We start from the raw sequence: 20,866 nt of genomic DNA, 5'->3' as shown, positions 1-20,866 counted from the left end.
TTGGCACGCCAGAATGTTTCTTCTTAACACAAGACCTAGTATGAAGATATATCGGCCTACTCCTTCGGGTATCTGTCCCACGAAGGGGCAAATTTTAAAATAATTATGTCTCATATAATTAGAACCATATCTCCTTTAACTTCTCAAGTCAGCGATTCTTTTAAAACTTGGTAACCTGAAATCTGATGTGAATATGGAATGCATAGGCTCTCTCCTTCTGGTACCTTCCCACAAAAGTCTTTAATTTTAAATTTTGATTAATTGCTCGCATATACTTGGAAGTAAATGTTAGACGTTCATCCCAATTTTTTTTTCAGTATTAGATGAAGTGGAAGGTACCAGATATAGTGGACCGAAGTATATATATCTGGTACCTCTGGCACATATGGTCCACTATATCTGGTACCTCAGGCACATTTCTTAATTTTCCAAAAAATATAAAGGTGAATAAAAAAGTCGTTATAACCAAAATCTGGCACATTTAAATCAGACATAGGTGAGATATGAAATGAACAACATTGATCCAATCCTCTGGAGTGGACTTGAACTTTGTCTAAGGTTTACAGGAACATAAGGATGTGCCAAGTTTGGACCGAGTCGAATACTCATTTCATTTCTGGTGGCAAGTTCTTGTAAAAATAATGGGTTAGTTTTGCTGGGTAGCAGTTTATATGAATGCATTGCATCGATTTAGTTATGACCAAATCAACGTCTACCCCTCTGAAGCCTTATGAATTTTTCAAATCCTTTTCACATCTCCAATTATCAATTTTTCCTTCTAGAAATCCCTGTCAAACAGGTGGGTTGCAATTTGGTTATTTTAGTTAAGCATTTAATTGAGGGAAACAATCCATAGACGACATCAAACGAAAAAGAACAGACAACAAACAAGCTGCGCACACTTTGTTGAACTGTGTAATGAGAAAAAGCGGCGTTAAACGCAGCGACAGACACACCATCGACTAAAATTTGTGTGCGCTAAAAAAACGCCTCATTTGAGATTAATTAACGAACAGCAACAAAGTGAAAAGATACGCGAGAGATACAATTCATAAAAATCCAAGTGTTGATAATCATGATGATGATGATCATCATCGTCATTAGAATTGTAAGATGATAATTATGATGTTCATCATCATCATCATCGATATTATAATGAAGATTGGTCGTATGATCATTGCGTTTCCATTGCAATTAATTGTTGCAATAATCCCACCGTCATTAGCATCATCATGCAGTTGGTTGTTTGAATCGAACCAAATGAGAGCAACGTTGTTGGTTTGTGTTCGCCCTCGCAGTCATTGTGGCATGTGGGGTGGCCGGCCCATGGGAAAACCGAACATTGCGAACAGTCGACACGTTCATTTTTTGGTGGCAGCAACAAATCGCCCACCTTCGCCTCAAAACGACAGCAGCCAACAAATCGATCAGTCAATCTAATAATGAATGGGATTTTCATTGGAAATATCTTGAGTCGGTGTCGTGGTGATCCCATTCAATACTCATCCTTAGAAAATTGTGGAACACATTTTCAAGAATAAATTAATTGATAATCGAATTTCGGAATATTTTCGGTGTGTAGTTTGGAGTGAAGTGCCCCGCTCCTCTTCTCTCCTCTCGTCTGTGTGAGTGAGTGCGTGTAAAGTGAGAGTGTTTTATGTTATTTGTTTGTTGTTGTCGTTGTTTGTTTTCTTATACAACATCATTACCTTTATTTGTTGTGTTTGTGATTGTTGTTCTTCCGTTCTTTTAATCATCGTTGTATCAATAATCAAGTGATTATAATTATGATGATGATGAGGATGATCATGATGACGATGATGATGATGGTGGTGGTGGTGGTGGTGGTGGTGGTGGTGGTGGTGGTGGTGGTGGTGGTGGTGGTGGTGGTGGTGCTGATCATCACATCGTCGATATCGATCGCTATTATCAATGAGTGCAAACAACAAAGTTAATGGTGACGTTAAGGGGCGGTCGCCAGCGCCGATTCTGTGGCGGCTTGCCTTTGTTGTTGTTGGTATTCTTGCTCTTCTTCCTCACTCAGCTTCGAGTGTGATCGATCGCATATTGATTGTGTGTCTTTCTGGCTGTCGGTCGGTCGGTGTTGTTGATTTTTGATTTTTCCGTTTGTTTTATTATTTGGGATTTGATTTGGTTCGATCTGATGTTGTCGTTGTTGTTGTGTGAATTACCTGTAAGATTCTTCTGATAGCATTCAAAGTGGTTCGTTCCGTTCCGTTCGTGCGACCGTGTGTCCGTCCGGCCGTGCGACCATCTGTAGTTCGGTTTTTGTGCATCCAACAACAGCATAGCCAACCAAGCCACATCGGGCCAAGACTATCGCCCTGACAAAGTTCAGTTCATCGCGGTTGATGCTCGTGGTCAAGTGCAGATCCGTTGGCGTTCGTCAATAACGAAAAATAAAACTAAAAGTGTTTCAATTTTTGTTTTCGTTTCGTTCGTACGCGCAAAAGAAATAACAACAACGACGACGACGGGAATACAAACAAGTGACTGACTGCCTTTTTGTTTTGGTTTCAATTAATGGCCAAAAGCCAAAGTTTCATTTAAACCACATTAAATTGAATTTTTCACGCTGGAAATTAAATAAACCAAAAATCATAGCTGGACCGCTGAAAAACAACACCCCAAAACACAGACAGACAAGTCAATCCTTGAACGGCAGAGGCTATAAGTGTTCAGTGGAGCCTGAGCCTTGATATTTTTGAACAACCACCGTTTATTCTCTGGCATCGTCGTACGCTTAAAACTTTGTAAATGATCAACTAAAGTATAGGAGGGAGTAAAATAATAAACCAGGAATTTAGGGGAAATGAAGGGTGAAGATGCCTATAAAATATCCTACAATAGTGTGTAGGGATTTCGTTCTATAAAAAAAAAAATGATTTTTCCTATTAAGAATTTTGCAAACAAAAATAAATCACGGTTTTCTTTGATAAAAGTTCAAAACTTTCTATTAACAAAAAATCTTGTGTAAAGAACTTTCCTTAAAGAAAACATTTTTTTAATAAAAATGTAGAGCATTTATCTCTAGTGCTAAGAAAATCGGAAAGATGTAGAAATCGAATATTATTTCTTTAGGAATTTATTGGAATAGGAATATTAAGTGATGGTTTAGAAAATTCAATTTTTAGGAAAGGTTTAGGGCCTTTAAATCAACTTTTGTTTTTGGAAATCATTGTCAGAATTTTTAGAAAACAAAATTTAAACTTTTGATGATTCTCAGGACTCACTACCTACCACTACTCCAATTTTTTTGAAGCACCAGAAATTTTAGAACTTATTTTAACATTCAAGCTTCCAATTATGAAATGATAAATTTTGAGATCGTAGTAGTGATTTTTCCCATAAAAAATACACTGAAAAAAATTCATTTCAAACCAAGGGCATTTAAATAATAGGAAAAATCTTTAACAAATACCTTAGGGCCTCCTTCCAAAAGAAACAAAATCTGGACCAGCATTAAAAAGTATTTTTCCTGCAGGAAAATCTGTCTTCAGAAAATTAAGACCTCTACGAAGATTATTCTCCCATAATAAACAGTCACTTTCTAATTAAAAAATTTAAAAATGCCTGTTTATACCCTCCACCATATAGTATTCCATACTATATATTAAGTTTGTCATTCCGTTTGTAACATCTCAAAATATACATTTTAAAGCCCACAAAGTATATATATTCTTGATTCCGCCTGTGGAAAACACTCTACCTTCCGAACGAAAAAAAGTAAGTTGATAAAACTTTACTCAAATGTATATTATGCCTGCAGATGTATATTATACCATTTGGTATTGAAAATGGGCCATGTAGATCCACGTTTTGGTATAGCCCACATATAATGGTACCTCCCTATTTTCGGTATTTTTGGCGATTTATGCGACATTATTTACCGGAAATGTTTCAAATTCGGTATTTGAATTTCGTTATGGATACAACAGCCTATGACAGAAAATTGTCTGTGCAGGTCCACGTCTTCGTATAGCCCTCATATAACGGTACCTCCCGATATTTTGATGATTTTTACGACATAATTCACCGGAATAGTTTCAAATTTTGTATTTGAAGTTCGTAATAGATACTATAGGCTATGACAGAAAATTGTCTGTGCAGGTGCACGTTTTGGTATGACAAAAGTTGCTTATGTAGGTACCAATATGACGGCTACATTCGGCATTTTAAAGATATTAAAAGAATTTTTTAAGGGTTTTTATTTTTTTTGAAAATTGCCAAATTTGTTCCAAATTTCGTTTTTTGTGATATATGAATGACATTCTTCGACCTTTTTAAACTTTTGCGGTGGAGATATCTGAAAGAGTAGACCAATATGTTCCCTTCTCACACCAGCCCCAATACAGCTAAAAATATTGGGATACGTAAACGTTGAAGAAATTTAAACATTGATTTCTCACTTTAAGGGAGTTTTATAGCAATTGGTAGGCCAGAATAGTTCATTTTCGATTCTTAATAATACGATATACTTTGTTTGTTGCCTTCAACATTAAATGCTAATGTATTTTATAGCAATATTTTCGATTTTTTTGGAGAAGGGGCCAGGAGGAAAAAGTGGTCCGATACAATCCATTTCTCTAATATAGACCAAAATATAGAGAGGTTTTTCGTTTACGAGAGTTTTTACCATTAGAAATTTTGAACGTTTGCGGGAGGTACGGGGAGGCATTGGCCAATATTGTCGGTTTTCACATCAAATCAAACCGATATTGTCCATCTCCGAACTTGATCTAATATTGACAGAAATATAACGATGTACAAAATTTGGAATCTATCTTGAATCGGAATTAATTAAAAAGAGATCTCAAGTCTATCTTGAAAGGGATTTCATTAAAAAGAGACCTAGGGTCAAAAACCCGTAATTTCGGTGAAGGTCAATTTGAGCCTCTGTAGCATAAGGCAAATGACCAATAAAGTTTGCCCTCTGGAATAGAGAACCTTTTCTCTGTAAGAAAAAAATCTGCCTCAGAAATATCCAGTAGCTGATAATCATTTACATTGGTAATCTGGGGATTTTTCACCGAAAGGAAAGATCCTCTTGGGTTTTCAGGTCATTTTTCTGGAGGAAAAATCCCCTTGGTTTTTGAGGTTCTTTTCGTGTAGAAATAAATCAATCCCTAGAATAAGGGTACTTTTCCAATCAGAAAAAAAATCAGTTTTAGTAACGGAGGACCTGAAATAGAGGACATTTTTTTGTCTAGAACAAATCTATGCTTAGTAACTGATTTTTATTGATTTTTGAGGTCCTTTTCGTGTAAAAAAAATCAATCCCTAAAATAAGGGTACTTTTCCAATCAGAACGAACAGTTTTTGGCAACTGGGGACCTGAAATAGAGATTTCTTTTGTCTAGAACAAAGCTATGCTTAGTAACTATTTTTTTTTTTTTTTTTTTTTTTTGATTCCAATTTACTGTGGAGTTTGTTAAATAAATAGGAATGTGTCCACCCTTTGGAATTTAGTAAAAAATACCATCAATAATTGAAGGGTTCATATCGTTTTAATTTATCGTCAAATAATGAGCACCTCATTATTATGTGAAAAATCTGGTCCTTGTACCGAAGGACCTTTTTCCAGTTAGAAAAATTCTCTACTTATTTTTTAAGTAATTGAACATTTAATTCTAATAAACTTGTTTTCCGTACTTGAGGACATTTTCCACTAGGAGATAAACCTGTTCTTAGATAATGAGGACATTATCTCGAGATTGTTCTTAACAATTGAGATCATTTTTTCTGTAAAAACAACAATCCTTAAAATCATTTAGAATATATTTCCAATTAGAAAAATCTATCCCCCGAACTGGATGACCTTTTTTTATACACAAATATTATCCGTTATAACTGAAACATTTTTTAATATCAAAATTTCGCCTTCAGTAGAAGTCGATTGTTTCCATAAGAAATAAACAGTTCTCAGAAAGTTAATTGATTTATTTAACAGGAAATCTCTAGAAAATGAGATGTCGTACAATAAGAAAATTTCGTTTTAGAAACTGTAATTTGGCTCTTGGTTATAGGCATTTTTTTTTTGTGGCGAAAAATCAGCTGTACATTCCTTAGGACTTTTTTTTCCAAATAATTAGAAATATATCATCAGGAACTCATGTTTTCGTACTTCGACGAAAATATTTTCTACTGAGAAAACAATTTGATTTTCCATGAAGTACAAGTTAGTACTTCCAGAAAATAATTGTTTTTATCTCGAAATTTTCGGAATTAGAATTTTCACATCTGCCCAATAGTGGAATCGTTTCCATAAATAAAAGTTGGAAATATTTAGTTAATTTTTTCTCTCTGTGTGCAGAAAATTGTGATGATAATTCCAAAGTCCAGTTTTAAGAAAATTCCAAAACAACAACAACAATAATAATAAACACAGCTATAGTAGAAACGGCTAAATCAATACATTAGCAAAGATTAAAAACCGAAAGATCAGACAACTCTCATACAAATTAAGTGAAACAACAACAACAACAACACCAATAAGCAAAGCTTAAACGCACAAAAGAGTAAACAAAAAGAAAAGAGAAGCAAAAAAAAGAAACAAAACAAATCCTTTAAACTTCATTCACGCCGCTACAACAGCTGGACAACGGGCGAATAATCGCCAGCCAACCAGCCCAATAGTCGTCGGTCAATGTACAAAGTGCCAGCCGTCGCCGCAGAAGAAGAAGGAGAGGAAAAAGTGGAGAAAAAACATCACCAGTAGTGGAAGTGCAGAAAGGAATCATAAGAAGTTCCCATCATTTTCAAAGCGGCTTTTAAAACTATTTTTTATGTGATTTTTGTTTTTAACTTCTTTTTTTTTTGTTTGGTGCGATCACCTTTGCCTTGTCCTCCTCCATCTGGTTGCCCACGGATGATGGTGTGTTTCCCTTTCGTTTGAGCCCTAGCGGGGAAAAACGTAAAACCCTAAGCAACTCCTTGGCCAATCTCTTAACTCCTTTTCATATTAAAACCAAAAAAAAGCAAAACGAAAACCCAAACCAAAACAAAGTTCCGATAAAAGAAAAAACCAACAACAACAACAACAAAAAATAAAGCCAGCCACACATTAAAACGTATTTAATATTAACTTTCCAAAGAACGAATCAGTACGCGTGAGTCTTTACAAGAAAATTGACGCGTTTTTTCTGAAGGGGCTTCATTGGCAGTGGCCCTGCTAAAACCAACGAGATAATAACGAAAAATCTGCAAATGTGAAAAAAAATTTAATTTGATCTAAAAAAACCACTAAATCAATAGCTTAGCGCAAAATGATCAATCGGAATGATATAATTATCCAGTGAATCATCATCGTTCAATGTATCGCGGAACATGTGTCTATCGGCAGCTGTGACTCATTCAAAATGTTGCTGAAACTAACAAGAAATTATTTCACAACAATCTCAGTGAAAAACCGGGTTTAAATTATTCTCATCGACTTGATGTTCTATTATCAGACCACAAAGCAGTGATACATTTCATTGTGAGCTCGTGTTAATGTTATCTCCTCGGGATATTGAATTATTTGATTTGTTGTGACAATTCACCAATTGTCATTAGCATCGTCATCATCATCATCATCATTTGTCCAAAATCAATTTTGTGAAGCTGCACCGGTTTCATAAAGGCAGCGTTGCGGATATGCGGTTATTTATGGTATTTGCAATTGTGATATTTGCAATGCCAATAACCGGATTTGGTTGGTGAGTACAGATTATTTTGTAACACAGTATATAATTTTCACCATTATTGGATATTTTTCTTCGTCAATATAAATCTAAGATTTGAAGAAAGACTAACCTAAAAATATTTGAAAATGAGAAGACTTAGAACTGGGAGTTGCAGCAAATAAAACGAAGGTTCGTTTTAGATTACGAGTCTTACAAAGCATTATCCAATAATTTGCACCCGCTCTTACCTTACACAGTTAATTCTGCTTTTTAGTAGTTAGCGGTCTGATTCGCAATTAACTGGCAGCCTTCTCACCCGCTCGTATTTATAGGTCCTCATTTCTATGTGGAAGTTTCGGGAATCACAATCCCGTCTGTTATACAATATTCATTTCATCGGAATGGAAACCACATCCTCACACATATACAAACAAACCAATGCATGTAAACAACAAATTTACATAAATACGAGTGAGTGAGAATGCTCGACTAATAACGTAACAATAAGATCTCTAAAGTTGAAACTGAGACATAATGAAATAAATATGGGAAGGAACAACAATAGCTATAGTAAAACAAGCATGTAATACAATAGGAGATTGTAGAGAGTTCCATGTTTTTGTTGCAAACTAAAACAAGTAAAAAAACTGTAAGTTCGGCCGGGCCGAACTTTGGATACCCTCCACCATTTGGAACGAATTTGGCAATTCTCAAAAACAATAAAATGCGTTAAAACTTCTGTTAAAATCTAAAAAATACCGAATGTAGCTATTATATTAGGGTCTATACGACGACATGAACCTGCGTAGGTAACATTTGTCATAAGCCATTACAATATTCAAATGCGTAACTTAAAAAAAAATCGGTTATAATGTCGATAAAATAAAAATACCGAATATCGGGAGATACCGTTATATGGGGGCTCTACGAAGAGGTGGACCTGCACAGACAATTTTCTGTCTTAGGCTGTTGTATCCATTACGAACATTAAATACCAAATTTGAAACAAATCCGATGAATAAATTCGCTAGAATAATCAAAATACCGAATATCGGGACGTGGACCTGCAAAGACAATTTTCTGTCTTAGGCTGTAGTATGCATTATGAACTTCAAATACCAAATTTGAAAGAATTCCGGTGAATAAATTCGCTAAAATCATCAAAATACCGAATATTGGGACGTACCGTTATGTGGGGGCTATACGAAGACGTGGACCTGGAGTAAAATTTTATCAACCTACTTCATTTTGTTCGGAAGCTAGAGTGATTGCCACAAACGGACAGACGGATAGACGGACGGACATTGATAAATCGACATAGAATTTTATGCTGATCAAGAATATATATACTTTATAGGGTCTAAAATGTGTATTTCGAGGTGTTACAAACGGAATGACAAACTTAATGTACCCTCCATACTATGGTGGAGGGTATAATAACTTAATTAACTCAAATCTACTAGTTACATGTGTAACAGAAAGTACGAAGGGAATGATTGAATCAAAATTTCATTGCAAACCTATGGGGTCAGAACCTCTTATTACCGAGGGACATTGTTATTTCAGTTTTTTCAGAATTTTTAGAAAATGTTAGATCGTGCGTGAAGTTCCAGCTATAGTCAAAATTACAAAAAAAAAATCGAACATTTATCACAAATTTTATGTGAAATCATAAGTTCCATATTCATCATTTAGATATAACAAGAATCGCCAGAATCGCCAGAATCGCCGACTTGTTTAGTAAGTTATGACAGATAAAAGTATTGAAAATTGTGACCCTTTGTGGGTTAGGTACCAGAAAGGGTTCACAGATATACAAGGTGAGATAAAAAAACTGCAACAAAGTCAAACGCCATATTGTTTTGCGGTATTTTGGCTCATTCCCGACGAAGCGCTTGCTTGTGGTGATCGACACTTTGGTATTTTTTAGTATCAACCTTGCTTTCCAAAATACTCCAGACACAATAGTCCAACGGATTGGTATCCGGAGATTTTGGTGGCCATTGTGCGCTGGTAATGAAGCGAGGAACCTCATTTTGTAACCATTCTTGGGTGGAATGTCCAAGGTCTGCGGCCAAAATGTTTGCGTGCCCAAGGCATTAATACACCCTCCAGAAAATTTTCGCGATAATATTCGGCATTTATTCTGATGCCACGGTCTATAAATAGGAGCGGAGAGCGACCAAAGGCTGTTATATCGGCCCACTCCGTCACCATGGCTAGCGCTTGAGTTCTGGTGGCCAACAGAAGGTGCGCATTTTCTGGACAACGAATGTTTTCTCAGCGGAATATACCAAATTCGGCAGTCAACAAGCGACCAAGCCAAATGAAGTAACTCTTTAGCTCTTTTGAGTCTATTTCCTATCTGTTACGGTGTAAGTTCTTGCACTTTTTGGAATTTGGCTTTATGGCTTTACCCTGAGCTCATTCTTCAATATTTGCCGAATGGAATATTGCGATATGTTCAGCTTACGAGCCATTTTTGGGCCACTGCGACGCGAGTTTCGATCAAGTCGTTTCTTTACTTTTCGAACTATTTCTGCTGATGTTGCTGTTTTCTTCCGTCCACTTCCTTGACGTCGGGCTATGCTACCAGTATCACGGTAATGAGCGATGGTACGAAACACAAAAGATTTATTCACATTTAAATGCTGGAGTGCTCTAACGATAGCCATTTGTGGTTTTCCAGCCAAATATAAAGAAAGCACACTATCACGCTTGAATTCCATCACGAATAACTTTTGTTCTGGAAAATTCTCACCAAAATGGCTGTGTACGCTTGTAAACAATAGAATGAGCTGTCACTGGAATAGTTTTAACCGCTGTCGGACGAGTGGCTTAGAAATGACAGCAGTCTGAAGTTGCTTGCAGTTTTTTCATCTCACCCTGTATATATAATTTTTTAGTGTCCTGGATACTAATCCTTTTTCTACTCACAATGGATAGACCTTAACATAACTATAGTACTCCTTTTTGAATGTTTAATTTTTCTGCATAGAAGGCTTATCTCAATTCCATTTCAAAATCGCATATCATAACATGTATTGAAGAAACAAAAGTCTACAAACTTTGGTGAAAACGTGGCTAACTTTTTTTATGAAAACTATTTTTGGCTAATCATACACATAAACCTCAAAAGCGTGTATAAGCTTCCTGCAAATTTCTTGGCGTTAGCTCGTCCACCCCATTAATAACCCATCAATGGCCAAAGTTGCCAAAAAAAGATTTTTCCATGTAACCGCATGAATCATAGCCATGTGCGTCCATCATTTATCAAACGTTTTGCGAGTGAAACAGCAGTTCCTAATCACATCATTGACAATGTTGCACTTCCTGCTCAACTCGCACACATTTAAAGTGCAAATATTGATATGCCCATGTGCGTATGTATGTTTTCGTCTTATGTAAATATAGAAAAGCAGATTCATGTCGAGTATAATTGGTTATGGTCACAAGACGTCATCTGTTGGCAACCTTCAAAAATCATACGCTTGATTTATAAAAATCAAACAAACTGATGGACCTTTGTCTTGGCCATAGCAGTGAATGAACGAACTACCGAGCGAATGGCCAAAAATGAACGGATATGACTTAAAAAAAAAAACTGAACTAAAGAAAAAAATTGGATGGCTGCACCAAAGCAACTTATTTCATTCACAAACATAATTATTGGCAGCCACAGCAACAGATTTACGCACACACACTCACTCACGTCTATCCGAACGTTGCCCTCACTCTCTCATAAACTTGACACATTAAAATGTAGAAAATTAATAGAACATTTCACGGCATCAAACATGACAACACACACAGGAAATTGTCACAAGAGCAACAAGAAACAGAGGAAGATGAAGACGAAGATGAAGATGAATGCGAACGAACGAACGAAAAATATCAAAATCAAGATTAGGGCCAAGCAAAAAAAATTGAGGTGAACAAATTGCAAACACACACACACATTCGTACCGTTCTACACAAAAATAGCCACCATCTGTGGGGAACTGAGGTGCTAAAGGGTGAGGTGCAGAGATGTCCTTATTAAAACATCAAAAGCTAGATTTTTCAAAATCTCAAAAAGTGTCAAAATCAAAATCACATTGGCCATGCCATGCAAGACGAAAATGCCGCTCGTCCGCCAACGGACCGAATGTGGGGCCTATCATCACTTATTCCTAGGCGAAAAGAGGTGAATTATTGCAATTACTAGTTTTATGATCCATCTGACGATACAGAATTCATGAAATAGTGTCAAATTGGCAAGATGTACGAGGGTGGTTTTGGATGTGCAGAAACAATTTTTTGAGGTTTCATGTTGGGATAAGAACATTAAGAAGGTGGTTGGTTTAGGACCTTTGAGAAGTATTCTAGGATAGAACATCTTGCAGAGGCCGTCTTTAGATGGAAGATTTTTGAGAGGTCTTCGACAGATAGAAAACTTTGAAGACGTCTTCTACAAAGAGAAGTCCTTTGAGAGGTCTTCTACGGATAGAAGAGCTTTAGCTGGTCTTCTACGTATATAAAATATTTGAGGGTTCTTCTACGGCTTTTAGACCCTCAAGAGGTCTCCTATGGGGGACCCTTGACAGGTTTTCCATGGATTGAAGAGCTCTAAAAGCTAAAAGCACGGTTATAAGACGTTTGAGGAGCCTCCCATGGATGGAAGACTCTGGACAGATCTTCTATGGATAGAAGAGCTTTAGCAGATCTTCTATGGATAGAAGAGCTTTAGCAGATCTTCTACGGATATAAAACATTTAAAAGAGTCTGATCAGGTCTTCTACAGATAGAAAAGTCATAGGAGGTCTTCTATAGATAGAAGAGCTTTAGTAGATATTCTACGGATATAAAACCTTTGAAACCTTCTATGGTTAGAAGACATTTAGAAGAGCCTGAGCAAGTCTTCAATGGATAGAAGAGTCATAGCAGGTCCTCTATGGATAGAAGAGCCTTAACAGGTCTTTTAGGACTAAATGACCCTTAAGGGGTCTTATGGCAAAATACCCTTAAAATTTCTTCTATAGATTAAGGAAACAGGTCTTATATGGATAAAGGATCCTTCACAGGACTTCTATGGATAGAAGTCCCTTAACAGGTCTTCTAGGGATAGAAGCCCCTTAACTGGTCTTCTATTGAGAGAACCCTTAACAGGTCTTCGAAGGTTAGAAGACCCTTAACAGGTCTAGAAGTCCCTTAACAGGTCTTCTGTGGATCGAAGACCCTTAACGGGTCTTCTAGGGATAGAAGATCCTTAACAAGTCTTCTAAAGATAGAAGAGCCTTAACAGGCCTTCTGTGGATATACGACCTTTAAGAGGTCTTCTATAGATAGTAGACCCATAGCAGGAATTCAATGAATAGACGATCTTTAAAAGGTCTTCTAAGGATAAAAGACCCATAACAGGTCTTTTATGGCGGGGGACCTTTAACAGGTTTTCTGTGGATAGTAGACCCTTAACAGGTCCTTTGAGAGGTACCTGTGGGTGGAAGCTCTTCAAGAAGTTTCCTACCGATAAAATAATTTTGGGAGGCCTTCTGTGAATAGAAAACCTTTGAGAGACCTTTGGGAGATTTTCTATGGATAGAGGACCTCTGTGTAGTCTCCATCGGATAGAAGACCATAGAAGAGTATTTTACAGATATAAGACCATTCAAATGTCGTATAAAGAAAAAATAAGTTTGAGGGGTTTTTTGCGGGTAGAAGACCTTAAGCAGGGCTTGTATGATTGGAATATCATTATTTGGGCTTGGATGGGTGACCTTTAAGTGTAAAAAACGACTTTCTACAGGTCCTCTGTGATAAGAAAACTTTATTTAAGGAGTCTATTCTAAGAAACGAAATTGTTAATGGTATCAAATACAGACCCCTTCGGATAAAATACCCTTAACATTTTTGAGAGGCCTCCTGTGAATCGAAAAACTTTGAGAGACCCATTTTTGAGATGGATAGGGGACCTCTGTGTGGTCTTCATCGGATAGAAGACCACAGAAGAGTCTTTTACAGATAAAAGACCATTGAAATGTCTTCTGCAGAAAAAATATCTTTGAGAGGCCTTTTACGGGTAGAAGACTTTAAGCAGGACTTGTATAAATGGAATATCTTTTTTTGGGGTTGCATTGACCTGTTAGAGGTCTTCTGTGGATGGGTCAACTTTAATAGTAAAAACGACTTTCTACAGATCCTCTGTGATTAGAAAACTTTATCTAAGGAAGGTAAGGTTGATGGTATCCACTACAGACCCCTTCGGATATATATTCATTTCTGCATTCAAACGTAAACAAAAAATTTAGAATTTTGTGAAAAATTATTGCAAATGTCAACAGAACATCAATTGACAAAGAACTTGGCTCGTTTGTTTTGCTCAGTCATTCAGTTCAAACATAAAGTCTGCCGGCCAACACAACTTACGGTTGGTTAAACTTATGTAAGCGTGTGACCGACCATTTGTTGCAATGAAAATTGCAATAAAAATTTTATGCAAAAAAAAAAAAGAAAGAAAATATCATAAAAATAAAATGGATTTGGCTTGTGCCTCTTCAGAATTATTATTATTTTTGTTGTGTTGTTGTTTTTTTTTTTTTTGGTAATTACAACAGCCAGCGGATAGACTGCATGACGATCGACTGACACCCACATGACATGCATGTAAAGTCGCGCTACAAACGTAGCCATTTATTTTGGTATACACATACATACATACATATATAAATATCATCAATATGTGTAGAGAAGCATTTTTATTTATGAAAGCCAAGAAAAATAAAATCAAATCATTTTATTTCATTTTATGAAACGGTAGCAGCGTCAAACAACGGCAGATGAACAATTTTCAAAAATAATTACCGACACGGACATACAAACTCAGATGGCGTGTAATGGTATTCATTACACACAAACGTGTTCATTTGTGTGTTTGTGTGTGTGTGTGCGGTTCTGCAGTGCAGTAAATCATACACGTTCCAAATCACATGAATATGAAAATTTATTCAATGAACTGCACTGGCAACTGCAACTGGCCATTTGAAATTCTAACAAGAATCAGATGAAATGTGAATGAATATTCTTGAATGCAGTGGCAAAGTTGTTTAGATAATGAAAATGGGGAGCTTTCAATGAGTCTTTATGGCTTATATCATGCGATTAAGGGTATATGGTCAATATAAATGTCTGAAAAAATATCTCGGACTACGCAGATTAGAATGTGAATTATTTTATTTTTAATGGACCATAAGAGACGTAAACTTGGATTTTTACAGATTTTTGAGTAACATCGGAGTTATTGTCGTAGATTTTTTAAGTATTTGTTTTTTGTACTATGGATCTATAATAACTAATTTTTAAGGTTTTTTTGTATTAAGTTGTAAAAGGAATTACTGTGGATATTTAAAGAGTTTTAATGCATTATCTTATTGGAGCCAGGATCGTGAGATTTTCAAGGAATATAAGAATTTTCTTCATGGAGAAGAAGTACCTCAGCAATATTCTTGAATTTTTTAAGGATTGATATACAAGATGCCTAATTGTGAGTTTTACGGAATTTCAAAAGAAATTACTTCTTTCTTTATTATCATCGACTCTTCAGGAATTTATTTTCGAGAATTTATAAAGGGTTGTTTTAAATATAATGAAGGTTCATTTAAGGAAACACATTTAGGTAGTCCTGAGAACTTTTATGATTTTTTTGGATTTTTTTAAAGATCGATTGTAAGATTTAGAAGACTTTCCAAAAGAATTTTAGTTTTATTTAATTCTTTGGTTCCTCTTCTATTGAGCTTACGATCTCGTCACTTGGGTAAAAAATATTTTTTGTTTTAAAAATTATTTTTAAAATAACTTCTGGGGAGAATATCCCAGACAAAAAAAAAAAAAACAAGGGAACTGATGAGGATTGGTGGCTCTTTCCGAAACCTAGGTATTCCCTGCCTTACCCCCTGGTAAACATTATCATCGTTCTCCACTAATTAACAAACGCTGTTTTTATAAAAACAACAATAAGGGGATTAAGCCTGGCCATTTTGCAACAACAAAATACTATTTTTAAATATGTTTTCTCTCATGTCATTTGGGCTATTTGGAATATAGAGGATTTTAAATGAAAATGTATTGGCTATTGAATCAGAAATCGTGGAGTTTTATAGATATATTTGACAAGGGCTGTCTGAGCAGTAATCTTGAATATTTAAGGACATTTCCCCCAAAAACTATATATATAACAACTGTAGATTGTTTGAGAAATTTGCGCTTTTAAAGAAATTAATTTCAAGAAGGACAATGTAAATATTTTGGACTTTGAGAATTTTTTTTGCAAGGAATATTCGTAGTATGACAGTGAAGTTTGTCCAAATTGTTTCTCAAGGATAACCGAAGTTCTTATCGTAAATTTTCTGTAGATAGTTTTAAAGAACAGCAATGGTGAATCTTTTACATAATTATTTGCAAGGACAATACGAATGAATATTGATAAAATTCTTAATATTTTTCTTAAAGGACTAATAGAAGATTTTTTTTTTAATATTTTATAAAGAACAATCATAGCAATTTTCATGAATTTTTGAAGGTCTTTTTATCAAGGGCCGTGTACAGAGAAGGTGTTGTGGGGGGAAAGAAGACAAATAAAAACTAGTAAAAAAGCTGTAAGTTCGGCCGGGCCGAACTTTGAATACCCTCCACCATTTGCTTCAAATTTGGCAAATTTCAAAAAATTAAAATACATTAAAAATTCTGTTAAAATCTTAAAAATACCGAATGTTGCCGACGACGACGTGGACCTGCATACACAACTTTTTTCATAAGCCTGCACAGACAATTTTCTGTCATAGGCTGTAGTATTCATTACGAACTTCAAATACTAAATTTGAAATAGTTCCAGTAAATAATGTAGCGACATTATTTACTATATTAAATCATCAAAATACCTAATATCGGGGGGTACCGTTATATGGGGGCTATACGAAGACGTAGACCTGCACAGACAATTTTCTCTCATTTAGACAATTTCTCTCTCAGACAATTTTCTCTCTCTTTAAATACTAAATTTGAAATAGTTCCGGTAAATAATATCGCTAAAATCATCTAAATACCGAATATCGGGGGAACCGTTATATGGGGGCTATACGAAGACGTGGACCTACATGGCCCATTTTCTGTCTTATGCTGTAGTATCCATTACGAACTTTGAATACCAAATTTAAAACAATTCCACATTTGAGAAAATGTTTATCAACATACTTCATTTCGTTCGGAAGCTAGAGTGATTTCCACAGACGGACGGGCATTGTTAAATCGACATAGAATTTTATCCTGACCAAGAATATATATACTTTGTGGGGTCTAAAATGTATATTTTGAGGTGTTACAAACGGAATGACAAACTTAATATACCATCCATACTATGGTGGAGGGTATAACAATGGATGTAAGTGTGGTTTTAAAATAAATACGTTCGCAGGTTTATTTGGTGAATTCCTTTGTATACCCTCAGCCATATGGCTACAGAGGGCCTATATCATTTGAAATGGTCAAAACGTGCCTAGCCGAAATAACGGTCTAACCCTAGGTCTCTTTGGACCAAATCCGTTTCAGAACATTTGGGGTCGATCCACCGATGTCCGTCCGTCCGTCTGTCTGGCTGGTGTGCACGAAAACTCTTGAAGGAATTATCCGATTTGATATGATGATATTACTTGGTACATCGTAATAATTTTGTCAAACTTAGATCGAGTTCGGAGATGGGCAATATCGGTCCACTCCTTCTGGTACCTCCCACACAAAATGTCATAATTTTCAAAGAAAAGAAATTATTGCACAGAAAGAGAAGGGATAATCCGATTTTGCTCGAACTTTGCGAATCCTAATATTTTCATCAGTGCTAGGTCATGTGCGAAAATTTACAATATCGGTCCACTCCACCAGTACCTCCCCCACAAAGGGTCAAAATTTTCAATAATTACAACTCTTATAAAATGTGATGTAAGAGCCCGACAGCCTTCAAATTTCACACATCCCAATAATTTTTTTTATTAGTGTTAAGAGGGAATATATCGGTCCACTCCTTTTGGTACCTCCCTCACAAAAGGTCGAAATTTTCAAAAATATATATAAAATATATTTTTTTGCATTGAAAGAGAAACGATTACCCGATTTTGCTCTAACTTTCAAAATCCTAATATTTGTGTCAGTTCTAGGTCAGGTGCGAAAATGAGCAGTATCGGTCCACTCCAGCAAGTACCTCCCCCACAAAGGGTCAACATTTTGAATAATTATAACTCTTATAAAATCTGATGTAAGGATCCGAACGTCTTCAAATTTCACACATTACAATATTTTTATAAACCAAAGATCTGGTGTTAACATGGAATGTATCGGTCCACTCCTTCTGGTACCTCCGCCACAAAGTGTCGAAATTTTGAATACCCATGAAGCTCATAAAACGCGAAATTAACATCCGATTCCATTCAGACTTGGTACATCTCAATATTTCTATCAACACAAGATCTGTTGTAAAGGTGGTATATATCGAACCATTAGACCTAAATAAACAATCCTTGCTAGGATGTCTTAAATTGCGACTAGTACCATTAAATCTGCCGGTACAATTATATGGGGGCTATACCAAAACGTGGACCGAAATGACTCATTTAAAATATCAAAAATTCTACGCACCTAAACTAAAGTTTTGTTTCCGGACTTACTAACTTATGCTAAGTCGTGATATATTTTATTTTTGTTTTAGGAAGGATTCATTCATAATTTTTTTAGATTTTTTTTTCAAAAATGTTTGATTTGAAGGAACTTTGCATTTTATTATAAATATTTGCTATTGAATGAAAGTTTTCTGGATTACCGAAATTAAAATTGAAGTAATATAGTTATAGTTAGAGTTGAAAGAGATGGAATTTTTTGATTTTTTTTACGACTATGGGACTTTAATTTAATTAATATATATTTTAAGCACTTGAAATCTTAGAATTTTGAAGAAACTTTGAGAGAAGCATCTGGGAAATAATTATGGACTTTATTTAAGATGTATTGTTTTGGATATTTAACGAATTCAAGATTTACTAGATTCATAATCGAAAGAGTTACTATAGGTATATTTGGAACCGTGTGTTGGGATGAGTTTTTTTAAGACTTTCCGAGGTAAACCGCGAATTTTTAAAATATTTTTTGAAGTATTGCTTCAGCTATTGTTATGGGTTTCATAAGCGATTTTTGGGCTTCTTGAATTTTTAAATAATTGTTTGAAGGAAGGATTATCAGTCCTAGTGTTTTTTAAAGGACTATCGGACATAGGGTCTTTCTTAAAGCCATATACTATCTATGTGGGACGTACAGGTACATTGCTATTCGAGAATATTTTCAAAGGCCCAACAGGTAAAAAGCTAAAATTTCCATGCAAAAAGTACAAAGCATTTCAGAATAGTAATAATTTCCAAAATGTAATGGTTGGGCTGTTTTTCCACTTATTCTGTATAAAAAGTACTTTGATCAATTTTCAAGATCATCACCATTCAATGTCACTGCTAATGACATCAATGCCATATCAAGATAAAGCTTCATATTGCTGCTGCTAACAAGGGCTGCCGATGTCGTTACTTTCCACCCGCCAAATGCACAACATCTGGAATAGTTTTATGAAAACATGAAAATTTCATTTCAACGAAATTGTTACGCTTCGTTTCGCATCTTTGAGAAGAAACCTTGACGGGCTTAGATGGCGAAAAAAAAAAGAAAAAAAAAAACAACAACGAAAAAAAGAAGGCGTGGCTTTTGTGACTACTTTTTTTCTTGCTCCTATTATCGGGCTATTGTATTGCTCTTCATTTATTTTTGTATTTATTTATTTGTTCATTACAGTTCATTCATTCATATCGTAGTTGTTGGTGTTGTTGCTGGTTTATTTTGCATTGCATTGCTGGTCTTGTTTAGAGGCCCCTTAGCGATGATGTATAGATGGATGTTGCTTGGGGCTTTTTTGCTGTCGTCGTCGCAGTCGTTTCTGTGTGTTGTGAAAACATTGAACTAATTTAATTAGTTTTCAATTAAGTGTGGAAATACGTTTTTCTAATTAACTTATTATTATTTTTTCTGAGTCAAAAAAAAAAAACGAAAAATACGACAGAGAAAATAAGCAATTTGTGAAAATTTATAGACTTATTGACAGAATGCTAGGGAGACTACTACGACAACACATCGAGCGATCGTTCGATGATTAATATCTTGTCCAAATGGAAATTCACGCGAAAAACGACAACAAAAACATGACATCATATGCCAGCAACGAGCGTCATTAGCCCCGTGTCACTGCTGTTCCTTTTATGATTTCATCCAAAAAATTTAGGAAAGCTACTGAACAAAATCGTTTCAGTAGTCAATTGAATTCAATGACGTCGGAATCGGAATTGTTTCAAATGAAATTGACGTGAATTTGTTATTGTTAGGGATTTTTTTTTAAATTTTTTTATTGCCTGCTTTTGGCTTCGACAACAATGACGAAAATCCTTTTTCATTTGGTGTTTGTTTTTGTTGGCCACAATTTGTTGTTGATTTGATGTGCCAAAGATTACAACATTCTTTGCATTTGTAAATGTGCTGCGATATCCGAAAAGAAAGGTTTCCCTTAACCAGATTCCCACAGACAAATTCATCAACGTGTAAGGTCTCCGCGTCTAGACAGTTTTTCTAGGTGTGAGTCATTTTGTTGGTGTTCTAAATGAAATTTAGTGAAAAACGAGGGTCGTTGCAAAAATTTGAAAATGCCTTTCAATTTGTATTTTACATGCTGACGGATATGTCTTATCCGAATTTCGTTTTAGTTCTAATATTCGATCTTGCAGTCTCGATGGAAATCCTATGCTAAGTGAGATTGACTAAGAAAAAAATTTGGTTGTGTTACTGTGCACCATCCAATCTGGGGTGTGGGAAATTTCAAGTGGAGTTGGTATTCGTTTAGTAAATCAAAATACCAAAACGGGTTTGGTTTCCCTGGCCAAACTCTTTTTAGGGCTCATTATATTTAAGATAGGACGTTTGAATTTGATACAGGCCTATTGGTTCATGTAGAATTATTTGTAAAAAATATCGGTTCACGATCTGGTATAGCTCCCAAATAAGGGTATACCCCGATTTCAAGTATTTTTCACATTTTAGCCACATTTTTATACCCTCAGCCACATGTCGAAATA

The 20,866-nt window shown here is 35.5% G+C and overlaps 1 protein-coding gene across 1 annotated transcript in view; it reads left to right on the top strand.

The window, feature by feature from the left end:
* Window positions 1-20,866, top strand: part of LOC101898284 (protein Wnt-6) — a 106,694-nt gene that overhangs the window by 4,900 nt on the left and 80,928 nt on the right. The window contains exon 2 of the mRNA XM_059121205.1: window positions 6,335-7,718. Coding sequence (XP_058977188.1) covers window positions 7,657-7,718 — 62 coding nt within the window. The 5' untranslated portion in view covers window positions 6,335-7,656. The remainder of the gene's footprint in view (window positions 1-6,334; window positions 7,719-20,866) is intronic.

This window comes from Musca domestica, unplaced genomic scaffold (assembly GCF_030504385.1).
Source record: "Musca domestica strain aabys unplaced genomic scaffold, Musca_domestica.polishedcontigs.V.1.1 19, whole genome shotgun sequence".
NCBI classification, from domain to species: domain Eukaryota; kingdom Metazoa; phylum Arthropoda; class Insecta; order Diptera; family Muscidae; genus Musca; species Musca domestica.
Note: the sequence above shows the minus strand (reverse complement) of the source record. Positions and strands in the feature narration are given on the sequence as shown.